This window comes from Leguminivora glycinivorella, chromosome 7 (genome assembly GCF_023078275.1).
Source record: "Leguminivora glycinivorella isolate SPB_JAAS2020 chromosome 7, LegGlyc_1.1, whole genome shotgun sequence".
In the NCBI taxonomy this organism is placed as follows: Eukaryota; Metazoa; Arthropoda; class Insecta; order Lepidoptera; family Tortricidae; genus Leguminivora; species Leguminivora glycinivorella.
Window position 1 is genome coordinate 10,013,671 of NC_062977.1, and position 14,486 is coordinate 10,028,156.

Here is a 14,486-nt window from a genome sequence, read left to right on the forward strand (position 1 = left end):
CCATGGCCGCGCCGCTCATCCTTGGTCATCCGTGGCGTCGACGTATATATACATATATTATTATTTATTTATTATTATTATTTGTTAGCCTGTTGTGTCCCACTGCTGGGCAAAGGCCTCCCACTCTTTCTTCCACGCTTCTCGGTTTAAGGCAATGTTCGGCCAATCTTTTCGAAAGACGTCAAGATCGTGCCGCCATCTCCTTCGCGGTCTGCCATCACGCCGCGCTATGTTTAGTGTCCATTCGGTACTTTTCTTGGCCCACAGGTCGTTTAGCATGCGGCAGATGTGTCCGGCCCAGTCCCATTTAAGCTTAGATTTAAGCGCAGATAAGTAATACTTTATTAAAATAAGTCATAGGTATTTAACATGTATTTTATCGTTGAACATTAACCACCATCATTTGCCCTCAACATTAAGGACCTCCCCACATCATGGCAAAGCGTCTTTTTCCATACAGTTGGCCCGACGCTACGCTCGCGAGATGCTAGATGTGGCCACCTAAGCTATCACTACGGAACCCTGCACAGAGCATGACAAGACTTTCTGTTTGCCAAATATTATTTATATAAAAAAATACCTATTTTAATTATATCTTGAATTAGGTACCAATTTTTTATAATATAGATATTTATTAAAATATATTAAAATAAAATATTTTGTTTTTCAAAAAGTAATACAAAAAAATATAGACATAACGGAGAAACTAAAATTTTGATAAGCAAAGAAAAGCGTAGGTATACAATCGGGCAGCCACTTGTTTACTTCATTTTAATAATCGTGTTTATTAGGCATCGATAATTTACACTTAATTACAAAAAGTCAATAATTATTCCACGAAGTGCTATCATCGCCAGCAACAAGTTTCGAGATAAAGACGAGAGACACAAAGATATGAGCTCCCGAGAGCAAGTTGCGAAGTAAACACGTCCCGGGGTTATCTGAAGCTATTTGTATAACTGCTCCTCGGTGCTTTTCGATTCGCATTCCGTTCGGTGAACGCAGCTCATTTGACACGGATCTTAACTACATAAAAGTAAGTAAGAAACTTATTATTTATTTAACAAATAATTAGTACGCAACTATGGGAACAAATCAAATTATTTAATTCGATTTTTAAATAATTAGTGCCCATGACGCTCGCAGCATTTCCGCGTTGAATTACAATGGACAGCTTTTGCACCAGGAACGACTCGGAGCGGGGACTTTCTCCTTTTTGCCTGAGTCGGCGGCCCAATTCGCGTACAAAGCCCTTCGCGTCTGTTCCCCAGCTCCCCGCCGTCTCTACCGCGAATGGGACAAATATGTAGCTCGGGCCAATGGGAAGATATTTTAGGCGTTTCAAGCCCGCTTGCGATTGAGCCGCTGCTCCGGCCGCGTGCGAGGTGCGGGCGATGTGGGAGGCAGCGAAGGTACTGACACACGTAGCGTCCCATACCAAACACCGCCCCCGTTCCCACGGTACTAAAGTCAGGCCATCAGGACGTTTACCATCAGTGCGGCTAAGTCCTGGTGGCTCAAGTACCGAAGGGACACCAGCCGACCTTAGGGCTCTCTGGATGGTCTCATTGAGGGCAAAATGTCGCGGATGTCTTCCTGCGCAGCGACGGCAACTCAGAGCGTGGTGGCCGTCAGCTCCCACCATAGAGCCGCAGATGCATGTGTGTGGTTGGCAAACATCGCAGCCCAGGCGGAGAGCGACGGCCACACGCAGCGAGTCACCGTCGAGCAGTGTACCCAGTTGAGGAGATGGCAACGCATGCAGCCATGCTCCTGACTCGGGCTGAGACACTGCCAAAAGCCGCGCACGGTCAACGCCGGCGGCACTCGTGATGAGATTGTCAATTACAGCTTTAGAGCGGGTGTCATCCCAAGCACGCTGAACGTTAGGGTTCTCCGGCACCGTCGCTCCAGTGTTAATACACAACCAAGCCTTAATAGCGTCCGCCACATGTGGTATGCACACCCTGTCGCCATTTTTAGGTATAATGTTAGCAACAAGGTTGGCAACCCCATGGGCAGACGCTAAAAAGGCCATAAGGCAGACGCTAACAATAGGGAATAGTTTATTTGGATAGTTTTAAGTTTTTATTGTTATTAGTGTTTAGTTATTAGCTATTGTAATTTTCTAACTTCATTAGTAAATAAAAATAATTAGTACTTACATTAAAAACTATTATCATAATCTTAACCCCCACAGGCACCCACTTTTGTACGTAGGCCACGCCATGATCCGGGTTCTACTTAGGCGAGACTTATCCAGAAGTGCCTCACAATTTTACATCTATAACATTTAGTTACTTCGATATTTTGTTGTAATATGTTTTCAATTGTGCAATTTGTACATGTACTCGTATACGCCGTGTGGCTATAGAAAACACAGCCCAAAAACTTTCCTTTAACAATTACATATTTTCATAATAAAATAAATTGGAAATACTTAGTGCCAATTTATACAAAGCAGGCAGTAGGTACATTATTAGTGAAGGGAGTAGTTCGGTTTTGTAGTAAATCGCGTCGCGTAGACATTGAAAAAGCTTTCCAGTGAGTGTACATTATTCATTCGCAGCACGAACGCTCAGGAATCGGCGGCGGCGTTCAATGCCGACGGCGAGAGCGGGCATTCGTTTTCAGTTTTGTGCAGATCACTCGGGATTACCAAATCCCGAATTAATCAGTTCGGATCGGTTCGCGGGATTCATGTGCTTGTTTTTATTTAATCTAATTTATACACGTTTCAGGATCGGTATATATTTCGATTTGAAAGGACAATTAATATGACAACAACTCAATGGACAAATAATACAAAATTTTAGGAAGGGAACATACCTGCTTCATCATAAAGTATTACATAAATAAATATGGATAACACAATATTGTTAACGGTCATTCTAACCTCTCTTTTATATGTATATTTTATCTGAACAAACATAACTACTGGTAAAGCTTTTTAAAATAGAATGTTAATAAAACAAGTAGATACGTTAAAAGCACGAACCGCAGAACAAGAACATCCGGATATCAAAAAGCAAACAGAGTTAAACCGTAGACCTACGCTGTCGCTGCGGACTAGTCGGACAACTAAGAATATTTTCTAGAATTATATAAAAGACAGCCATTGTTTATAAGCAAATGTGCAAGACGCCGTATTTTTTGTCGTTCGAATTTAGATACGATGCTTGTAATAAAACGTTAAATTTATCTTGTATTAACTGAATAAGTAACAGTTAGAGTTAAGGCACAAGAAATTAATTGTATTGCACCTAAATAACCTTCCATAAAGTGAACGGAAATGAATAAAAACAATTTGTATTAATAATACGATAATTATTGGTTATTCCAGCATGAAGGCAGTTCTCCTCTTATTCGTGCTGGCGTGTGCTCTGGCCCTTGCCTACGGCGACCTGGTGTGTGGCACCAAGTACTGCGACCAGCACCCGTGCACCGCCCCCGTGAAGGCCCAGAGCTGCCAGTCTCCGTCCAAATACGTTGAGAAGCACTCCGGCAAGTGCGCCTGCTGCCCTGCTTGCGTCACACAGCTCGGTAAGTCGGAACCTACTCTTGCTTAACCTCGGGGAGCCCGAGGCTGAAACATACGAAAAATCATGAATTTTGCAATTTCAACACATATCTGAGCCCTGGACCTCACGGCCCTGCAATGAAAGACAATGGTTCAAAATTGTCAACTGAGTTTCTAAAAGTTTTAATTGTGTATCCAAAGAAAAAGATGTACCAGTAGGTACCTACATTACAGAATATATAATAGTACAAGTCCTACATACAAAATTTACTTTGTCAATAAAGCCCAATAATCATCATTCTCTTGGGTTGAACTAAGAAGACACTTAATTCGAAATATAGCGGCTGGTTTGCTGCCTATATCTACAGAATATATAATAGTACACTATTAGGTAGGTATATCATAAAAAAATATAGTGACGTGAGTTTTTGTAGATCTTTATTTCTCCGAAAAAGGGTTAATAATGTGGAAATAAGTTCTATTGAAAAGTACTTCCTCACTTTAAAATTACCTAATTGTTAAACCTTTAAATTACCTCTAGTCTGACACAACAACGCTTTTATCGCTTGAAACCAGCCAGTACGAGTAGCGGATTTTAGTGCCGCCGACGCCATAATGGCGTGAGATGATGTTTTGTGTGCGCATGTTTTGTCAGCAATTCCCGTCAACTTTGTACAAAAATTAAGGGAAAAGTTAAATTTGTTTTTATTAATTCCTATTTTGTTACCAAGATTTTGTTGATGAATTGAGATTTTATTAAGTTTTATTTCGTCATTAAGGTTCTCTAGTATCTATATTTTCTTAATTATAACAATTATCCTGTATATATCTTACGAAAGTCGAATTATATTACTAAATGTTGGTAACAAAATAGGATCAATTAAAATTTGCTGACGTGGCATTGTACAAAGTTGACGGGAATTGCTGACGTATTGCTGTCTGGCTATTGGTGAATGAACAACGGACTGAAAGTCTCATTAAGCCCATTTTACTTTGTTAAATTCTTAGCCGGTTTCTTGGTTTCAACTTTTTTATTTTATTAACCCCCGACGCAAAAACGGAGGGGTGTTATAAGTTTGACGTGTCTGTCTGTCTGTCTGTCTGTCTGTCTGTCTGTCTGTCTGTCTGTCTGTTTGTCTGTGTGTGTGTCTGTCTGTGGCACCGTAGCTCCCGAACGCATGAACCGATTTAGATTTAGTTTTTTTTGTCTGAAAGCTGAGTTAGTCGGGAGTATTCTTATCCATGTTTCATGAAAATCGGTCAAATATGTCGCAGTCGGGGGTTTTTTCAAAATTTTAATTTTGTGGTTAGGTTATAACATAATATGTTACACTTACAATTTTACATGATATTTTGATGATTGTGCAATTTTATTTTTTAAAAATTCAACGGATATATTTTATAAAAAAGTAAGAAACATTATCATATTATATTAAAAAGAATATTTCTCAGCGTCAACTTGTGCCTGCCATACCATTCAAATTTCCTCTTTATAAAGAATAAAAATAAAATAATTCAGATAAAAATATCCTCATTCAACGTTCTTTAAAAGTTATTAAATGAGCCGCCGCAGTGAATAGGTCCCTATTTTTTTTTTTCAAACAACCAAACGATATCAAATAGTAGATAGGAAGGAAAGCCTGAGGCCTGTTGATGACCAAGAGGTATTTAAACTGATTATGCAATTGAAAAGCAGCAAGTCTTGTGGCTATGATGACATTTCAACAATTTTACTTAAAAATAATGCTATATATTTATGCCGTCCCATGGCGCAATTAATTAATCTTTCATTTATCCAGGGCATTTTTCCTAAACAATTAAAGATGTCTATTGTTAAGCCACTTTTTAAGAAAGGCGACAAAAAAGATCCAAATAATTATAGGCCTATTACTTTGGTTCCTGTCATCTCAAAGGTCATTGAGAAGGCTATGTTTGTGAGACTATCTGAATACTTGGAATTAAATAAAATTCTATCACCAGACCAATTTGGATTTCGAAAAGAACGGTCAACTGAACTAGCTTGCTTTGAATTTATCAAGGACATAACACAGACTATTAATGAGAAATTACCTGTAGCATGTATTTATCTCGATATGAGCAAAGCCTTTGACTGCGTCAATCACTCGAAACTCCTTTACAAGCTTGAATATCATGGTATCAGGGGTAATGTTTTGGATTGGATGAAAAGTTATTTAACTGACCGAGCACAGTGTACGGAAATTACGAGAATGGTCACAGAAGAGAACAACCTTCTAAAGAAAAAGTTTAGATCTGTGTATCGGGTTAATGGAACAGGGGTACCACAAGGGAGTAATTTGGGCCCTTTATTATTTTTATTGTATATAAATGATCTTCCACTATCAACATCGCAAAGATGCGTCATTTTTGCAGACGACACTACTTTAATAGTGAAGGGAAGTGATATAAATAATTACGAAGCGGACATAAATAAAGCATTGGCAGATGTTAATTCATGGTCAGAGTGTAATTACCTCCATATTAATGTTAATAAGACTTTGTTTACACAATTTCACCATCACAATTCAAATTTAACTGCAAATCTTGCTATTAGTCTGAATAATGTTCCAATTGTAGAATCTCATAGTGCTAAATTCTTAGGTTTGACAATTGATGAAAATTTAAACTGGAAACACCATGTCGACGCAGTGTGCTCTAAACTAGCGCGATTTGTATTTGCCCTCAAAAATCTAACACATACTGTTTCCGCACAAGCCGCAATAACAGCTTACCACGGATACGTTTCCTCTACTCTGAATTACGGCCTATTATTGTGGGGTAACTCTGTGGAAGTTCAGAGGGCTTTTATACTCCAGAAAGCTTGTGTACGAGCATTGGCTGGCGCTAAATTTGATGCCCCATGCAAACCTCTATTCCAAAAGTTTCACATTCTCCCACTAGCTTGCATGTATATTTTGAAAGTGAGTCTGTTTACAATTAACCACCCGGATTATTTTACAAAGCGTGAAGTAATGTTTACAAGACAACTCCGGGCTCAATACCAACATCTTCTTTACCAACCAGCATGCAACTCTGATGTATATAAGAGAAATGCATTTAACATGTGTATTGTAATTTTTAACAACCTCCCTAAATATTTAAATGTTAAACGGAAATGAGTTAAGGATAAAATTGACTGAGTGGCTACTTGGATACTGTTTTTACTCAGTTAAGGATTATTTGGAATGTAATGAGGATTGCTGATTTGGTGTTGACATAAATTATTTTATTGCTTTAGCTTTTGACAATTCTGGAATAATACCCTAGTTTATAATTATTACTTTTCATTCATTGACTATCCTAATTCTACTTTACTGTCATTTTTATATATACTTTTTTTTTAATTGTATAATGATTGCATGCTCATAGTTAGTTAATTAGTACTCGTACCTTCATGTACAAACTGTAAATAATTTGCATGTTGATGTTATGTCGACGGGATACTGTGACTAAATATTTTACTTATAAGATCTTATTGTAACGTATTCATGCAAATAAATATTTCTATTCTATTCTATTCTATTCTAAAAATATAAAAGTAAGTATATACTTAAAAGCTTGTAAGAGTATCGCTGCCTAAATGAAATCCAAAGGTACCTAAATACCTTCCTCGAAAACAAGACGAGTGAAGAGACGTTGAATAGGGAAATATTGCGTTTCATTTATAAAACGAAAGTTTTCCTTAAGTACGCGTAAAGTATGATAAATTTAATAATAAAAGTTGTCTTATCTCTTTCCGTTTGACCCATGTTCCTTCAGCATCAGTACCCAGCGTCACTTCATTTCACACATTTAATGCCGCCCTCGGATTGATCGGCGGAGCGCCGCTTTCTCACTTGACCTCGTTAGCTTTTCTTATTTCCAAGAGACATCTAGAGTGGGGTCTTGTTCCCTAGTGAACTCTAGATAAGCATTTCCATGGGAACAATTTAAATGTCATTTACACGGTTCGTGTTTGATTAAAATGCTCTTTTCTGGCTTAGCAAGCCCTATAAATGTCTTTAAGTAGGTAAGTAGGAAATAAAATTATGGAAATGTATTATACCGCATATAATAAATGTAGATTTCCATAGTTTTATATTATAACTATTGCGTTAACCGAAGAAAATACGATAATAGACAAGTAGGAATTATACATTTAAATATGTCAAACTGCTGTAGGTATAAAAATGCGCACATTTCGTTTTTATATATCCGTACTATACTATACTATAATCCATACTAATATTATAAATGGGAAAGTGTGTGTGTCTGTTTGTCCGTTTTTCACGGCAAAACGGAGCGACGAATTGACGTGATTTTTTTAAGTGGAGATATTTGAAGGGATGGAGAGTGACATAGGCTAGTTTTTGTCTCTTTCTAACCTCCCACTTCCCTAAAATGGGGGGTGAATGTTTGTATGGAGCATTCTACTATTTTCGAATATAACGCGAGCGAAGCCGCGGGCAAAAGTTAGTACTTATATTATAAAGTTATTACCTAATGGACGTAAAATATTCAACATCAAACTTAAAATTAATTTATACATAGACTTACAATCCTAAAATAAATGTGACTGTTTATATAAATAAATTTTTAGCCTTTTCAAAATACATTTTTCCGCCCGATCGGGGTATAAATTCACGTCTCACTTACAGTACCGTCATTCGTTTCACTTGGAGAGAGCGCCAACATTAATTTTATACGGTTAAATTTTTAACAAAGAGAAATTGACGTGACATGGCTTGTAACTCAGAGATACTCGTATATTATATTACGTTAGAAAAAATACCTGAATCAATTTACATAGTTCTAATAAACGAAAGAAACAAAATTAATATAATACATGTAAAATTCGTAGCATACTGAGTTGGAACACACAAATAAAAAGAGGCTTTTAAAAGTTCACTTAAGCACACTGAGAAGGCACGGTTCTAGGTAGAATAATATCGTTGCAAGCAATATTGCTTAGGATATTTAGGATTCCCAGGACAAGAGCAAAAATTATGAATCAGGACAAGCATGCAAGTGACAGGATGTATGGACTGTGGAGTTTAGATCATACTCCATATTTTGAGGTCTAAGAGATTAAGCATTTACGAGTAAATGTCCGAATATGTAAAAAGCATAATGCACTAAATTATAATTGAGATCAGTTTGCTTTTGATACAAAACAAATTACACTTCTATGTTACAAACCTACATAAACAGAATGTACACTTGTCCTTACCAATAAAAATAAATCAGACAGGTATATATCTCATACCCTGTTCCAAGTACTAAGAGATTAGATGATAAGTATTAGAAGTAATAAAGTACGGGATAAGACTTATAGCCGGCTCTATTGTTACACAACGAGGCATAGTTCCACGTAGAGTTAATGAGCCCCATCCGCACCTGTGGGCACACAACTTATTAATCTTTTGTTATGAAGGCCTTCAAACTTGTTACTCTTATGACCAGTCAGAGCAATCAGCTGAGGACGGGGATATAATAAAAGTTTTGCTGGGATGTAGGTGCATGAGAGCTAATTTTATACTCATACTCATACTCATTTATTTATAACATTGTTACATATTACACGTCAAAATTGATTTACATACATGACTATTATGCATACATACTAGAAATATATTACACTTTTAATCCTATCCTAGACATCACAGTGTGATGTGATTTACTTAATAAAAATCTAAACAAGTGGCCATACATTAACACATGAGTGAATGGAGTGTTTTAAATCGACATGACTTGCGAATCACCTATTCGTTTTGTATCACACAATGTTTTCACTGCGTATGACCATTCAAAAGGTTGACAATGGTACCCTAATTTTTGCAGTAATGGGGTACTGTAGCACCCATATGTACTGTAATATGTACAAATGTATGTGTAAATCTTCAACAATACGGTGGTGTCCTTGCTCTGTTTATTTAGTACCTAGTAAATCAGTGCTAACCTTAACTTCATTGCCGACTGGAAGGAATCGGAAAAATGATAAAACGCCCTTGGGTTACGTATGACATACATACGAGTATATAGAAGAATGATGTTGTGCGATGTGATTTTTCTATTTATAGATTTTTTTTCTGTGACTTTATTCATAAACGATTATCAAGCCATCTGAGCTAATCGTTTGTCTATATCTGTGATATTGATGAATGCATTTGTGTGGATGGCAAAGGGATTAAAAAATAATACACCCCTTGGGTGGGAACATTAATTGCGTGTAAAAAATACGCAAATATGTATAACGGATTAGCTCTGATTGGCTAATAGGTATCTCGCGTATCACCTGCTTAAGTAATTTTATAGATTTTGATTAATTGCGCTTATGATATATTTTTTTCTAATTGCTTTTTATTATTTTACAGCGGAAGGCGCGAGATGCAAGACCTACAGCAAGGAGTTGGGCGAGACTCCGTCCGCCGTGTGCGCTTCGCCGCTCGTGTGCGTCGGCGGCGTCTGTACCAAAGTTCAGAGAAGGAACTGAGATATGAATATGAATAACATGCAATAAATGCTTACTAATTCAAACTTTAGTATTTATTCGACATGCTCAAACTGACGTTTCGAGTAGATTCTCCGTTAATATCGGAAATATTCTAAACTTGCCGAATATGTACAGTCAACCAATTGGAACCTTAATTTAGTCATATAGACCCAGAACCCAGGCCCGCCAGACCTTCCTCAAATTCTCAAGGATGAAACTTTGGGACAATGTAGAGTTCATATCGGCGGTTAATGTGTGCATATTTTCTAGTTCGGCCCATCGGCCAATTTTTTGCTATCAAGTGATGAAGGTGAAAAAAAAAAGTGCTTACTTTCCTTAAATTCTCAAGGCTGATTTTTATATATGTGTTAGAGCACGTTGTTAGAAATTGGTTATCATCAATGCCAGACCGTTTCCGCCGGCCATAACTTTTACCAGACGCGACAAAGTTGGCAAAAAACGACTCTAACTTACCTCATTTTCTCAAGCCTGATTTTGATATATGATACGCAGGGACCTGTAACTAGACCGTTTGTAAGCAGCCAGACCAATCGGATGGACCCAACCATCCGCCAGACCGACTTAAAGTTTCGATATGAGCATTAGTAGATTTGAAATATTCCGGGTCTATAAAAGCTAAAAACTTGAATTTTCTACATTAAGCTACGTGTATATTGTATACTTGACGTAATAAGCGACTTTCAAAAATTTTACTTCTAAGGAAATAAAAAAATGAAAGTTTATATGTGGTGCAAGATTAATTTTATGCTATGACTTTTATTTACACTGCGTAAGTACATGTGTATTTTATTATAAATATAACTTTTACCAGACGCGACAAAGTTGGCAAAAAACGACTCTAACTTACCTCATTTTCTCAAGCCTGATTTTGGTATATGATACGCAGGGACCTGTAACCAGACCGTTTGTAAGCAGCCAGACCAATCGGATGGACCCAACCATCCGCCAGACCGACTTAAAGTTTCGATATGAGCATTAGTAGAATTGAAATATTCCGGGTCTATAAAAGGTGAAAACTTGAATTTTCTACATTAAGCTACGTGTATATTGTATACTTGACGTAATAAGCGACTTTCAAAAATTTTACTTCTAAGGAAATAAAAAAATGAAAGTTTATATGTGGTGCAAGATTAATTTTAAGCTATGAATTTTATTTACACTGCGTAAGTACATGTGTATTTTATTATAAATTTAAAGAAGAAAAGTAAATTAAACTTTTTTTTCGATCGTCGAACAAGGTGGTTTAAAATTAGTTTTAAGATCGATGTATTTTACACATGTACTTACGCAGTGTAAATAAAATTCATAGCTTAAAATTAATCTTGCACCACATATAAACTTCCATTTTTTTATTTCCTTAGAAGTAAAATTTTTGAAAGTCGCTTATTACGTCAAGTATACAGTATACACGTAGCTTAATGTAGAAAATTCAAGTTGTTAGCTTTTATAGACCCGGAATATTTCAATTCTACTAATGCTCATATCGAAACTTTAAGTCGGTCTGGCGGATGGTTGGGTCCATCCGATTGGTCTGGCTGCTTACAAACGGTCTGGTTACAGGTCCCTGCGTATCATATGGTCCAAGAGCTGGCAGGATTTTGGAGTAGGTCCTTGAGGCAACCTGGAAAGGTGTTCAGATGCTTCTCTGATCATAGCCAACATCAGGTCTGCAAGTCTGGCAGCTGGGGAGCGGGGCTTTATCGAGCTATGAATTTTTAAAGATTTAATTTTTTGAGGCCCAAAAAAGGTGTTTGAGGCAACCCGGAATTATTAAAAAGTGAAAATAGAGTTCCTCAGAAGTCGCATAGTATTTATGCCAGATCATTTGGCCGGGTCCTTCACCGTGCCAGAACGGTACAAAGTGGTAAAAAAAAAATTCCAAAAAAGGTTCTTGAGGCAGTCTGTCATTTTTACCAGTGAAAGATGAGGGTCTAAATAGCCATGGAAAAATAATGCCATGACATGAGGTGGGGTCCGTACCCTGCCATTCGATCTTGAAAGTCATTTTTTTAGTTTTTCGTAAATAACTCGTAAACGGTGGCCCACAGCAAAAAAATATGTTAAACAGAAAATATCTACATAAAATTTCCTACAAGAAAGGTTATGTACGTTTTTTCGATAGGATCAATATATAAACGGATAATTTAGTAAGAAAGTTTTTTTAATCGATTACATGCTCCGTTTTTCGTCAATACCTCGTAAACGGTGGCCCACAGCAAAAAAATATGTTAAACAGAAAATATCTACATAAAATTTCCTATAAGAAAGGTTATATAACTTTTTTCGCTAGGATCAATTTTTTAGTTGGAAAGTATTTTTAAATAGATATTTGGGCCGTTTTTTGTTGATAACTCAAAAACGGTGGCTCACAGCCAAAAATAATGTTAGACAGAATTAATCTACATAATATTTCCTACAAGAAAGGTTCTATACGTTTTTTCGCTAGAATCAATATTTTAGTTGAAAAGTACTTTTAAATACATTTCATGGGCAGTTTTTTGTTAATAACTCGAAATCGGTGGCTCACAGCCAAAAATAATGTTATACAGAATTAATCTACATAATATTTCCCACAAGAAAGGTTCTATAACATTTTTCGCTAGAATCAATATTTTAGTTGGAAAGTATTTTTAAATAGATTACATGGGCCGTTTTTTGTTAATAACTCGAAATCAGTGGCTCACAGTCAAAACTAATGTTACACAAAATTAATCTACATAATATTTCCTACAAGAAGGGTTCTATAACATTTTTCGCTAGAATCAATATTTTAGTTGGAAATTATTTTTAAATAAATTTCATGGGCCGTTTTTTGTTAATAACTCAAAATCGGTAGCTCACAGCCAAAACTTATGTTACACAGAATTAATCTTCATAATATTTCCTACAAGAAAGGTTCTATAGTATTTTTCGCTAGGATCAATATTTTAGTTGGGAAGTATTTTTAAATAGATTTCATGGGCCGTTTTTTGTAAATACCTCGTGAAAGGTGGCCTACAGCTAAATAAAATGTTCACGAGAAAAACATCTAGGTACATAAGATTTCCTACAAGAAACGTTCTAAGTATACGTTTTTTCGCTAGAATCAATATTTTAGTTGGAAAGTATTTTAAAATGGGCCGCTTTTTGTTGATAACTCAAAAACGGTGGCTCACAGCAAAAAATAACGGTAAACAGAATTAATCGTCATAATATTTCCTACAAGAAAGGTTCTATAAGATTTTTCGCTAGGATCAATATTTTAGTTGAAAAATATTTTTAAATAGATTTCATGGGCCGTTTTTTGTAAATACCTCGTAAACGGTGGCCCACAGCTAAATAAAATGTTCACGAGAATAAAATCTACATAAAATTTCCTATAAGAAAGGTTCTATACGTTTTTTCGCTAGGATCAATATTTTAGTTGGAAAGTATTTTGAAATAGATTACATGGGCCGCTTTTTGTTAATAACATCAAAAACGGTGCCCCATTACCAGAAATAATATTAAACAAAAATAATCTATATAATATTTGCTACAAGAAACGTTATGTAAGATTTTTCGTTAGGATCAATATTTTAGTAGGACAGTATTATAAATAAATTACACGAGCCGTTTTTTGCAAATAACTCGAAAACGGTGGTCCACAGAGCTAAATCAATCTTCAACGGGAATAAATAATTAAATAGATTTATTTATTTATTTACACAAAGAAAATTACACAAACAAAATTACACAAAACTTAAGCACCGTGAATTTTAAATAAACATTACAACAAGTAACACAAAATTAAATATTAAATAAACAGCAAAATCAAAACATGACGCTCAACATGGGTTCCGTATAGCCCGGTCTACTGCCACGAACCATATCTATTTTTTTGATTACATGTTGGAAAAGATGGACTCGCACCACCAAGTAGATGCGATATACTTCGATTTCAAAAAGGCATTCGACTTGGTCGACAATGACGTACTACTGTAGAAATTTGCAGCACTCGGTTTCACCCCAAAGCTCTTGTCGTTTTTTGCTAATTACTTGAAAGATCGTAGCCAATACGTGCAAATGTCGAACTTCCGGTCTAGAGAATATTATACGCGTTCGGGAGTTAGCGAGGGGAGCAACTAGGGTCCGACACAGTTTCTTATTATGGTAAACGACCTTTGCAGTAGTATTGTTGGGGCGCATTTTCTCCTCTTTGCTGACGATCTCAAGTTAATGTTGCCAATAGATAGTTCCTTGGACTGCGACTTTCTCCAGCAGATGGTGGATACAGTGTCACGGTGGAGCGCTAAGAACAAGCTGGAGCTTAACGCTAAGAAATGTAAAGCCATCACATTTACTAGGTCAAAAAACCCGATCACAGCGAGCTACCATCTTTCTGGCGTTCCGCTGGAGCACGTTTCCGCCAACCAAGATCTTGGTATTGGGTTGGATACTAAGCTCAATATGCACGATCACATCATAAGCATTTGC

General features: G+C 36.5%; 1 protein-coding gene across 1 annotated transcript; it reads left to right on the forward strand.

Annotated features, from left to right (window-relative positions):
• The first annotated feature begins 878 nt into the window (after positions 1 to 878).
• On the forward strand, positions 879 to 10,054 carry LOC125227929 (fungal protease inhibitor-1-like). The gene is made up of 3 exons (XM_048132336.1): positions 879 to 1,036; positions 3,344 to 3,543; positions 9,892 to 10,054. Exons 2-3 carry the CDS (start codon positions 3,345 to 3,347, stop codon positions 10,008 to 10,010), a joined length of 318 nt encoding a protein of 105 aa, XP_047988293.1. The 5' UTR covers positions 879 to 1,036; position 3,344; the 3' UTR covers positions 10,011 to 10,054.
• The last annotated feature ends 4,432 nt before the right edge of the window (positions 10,055 to 14,486 follow it).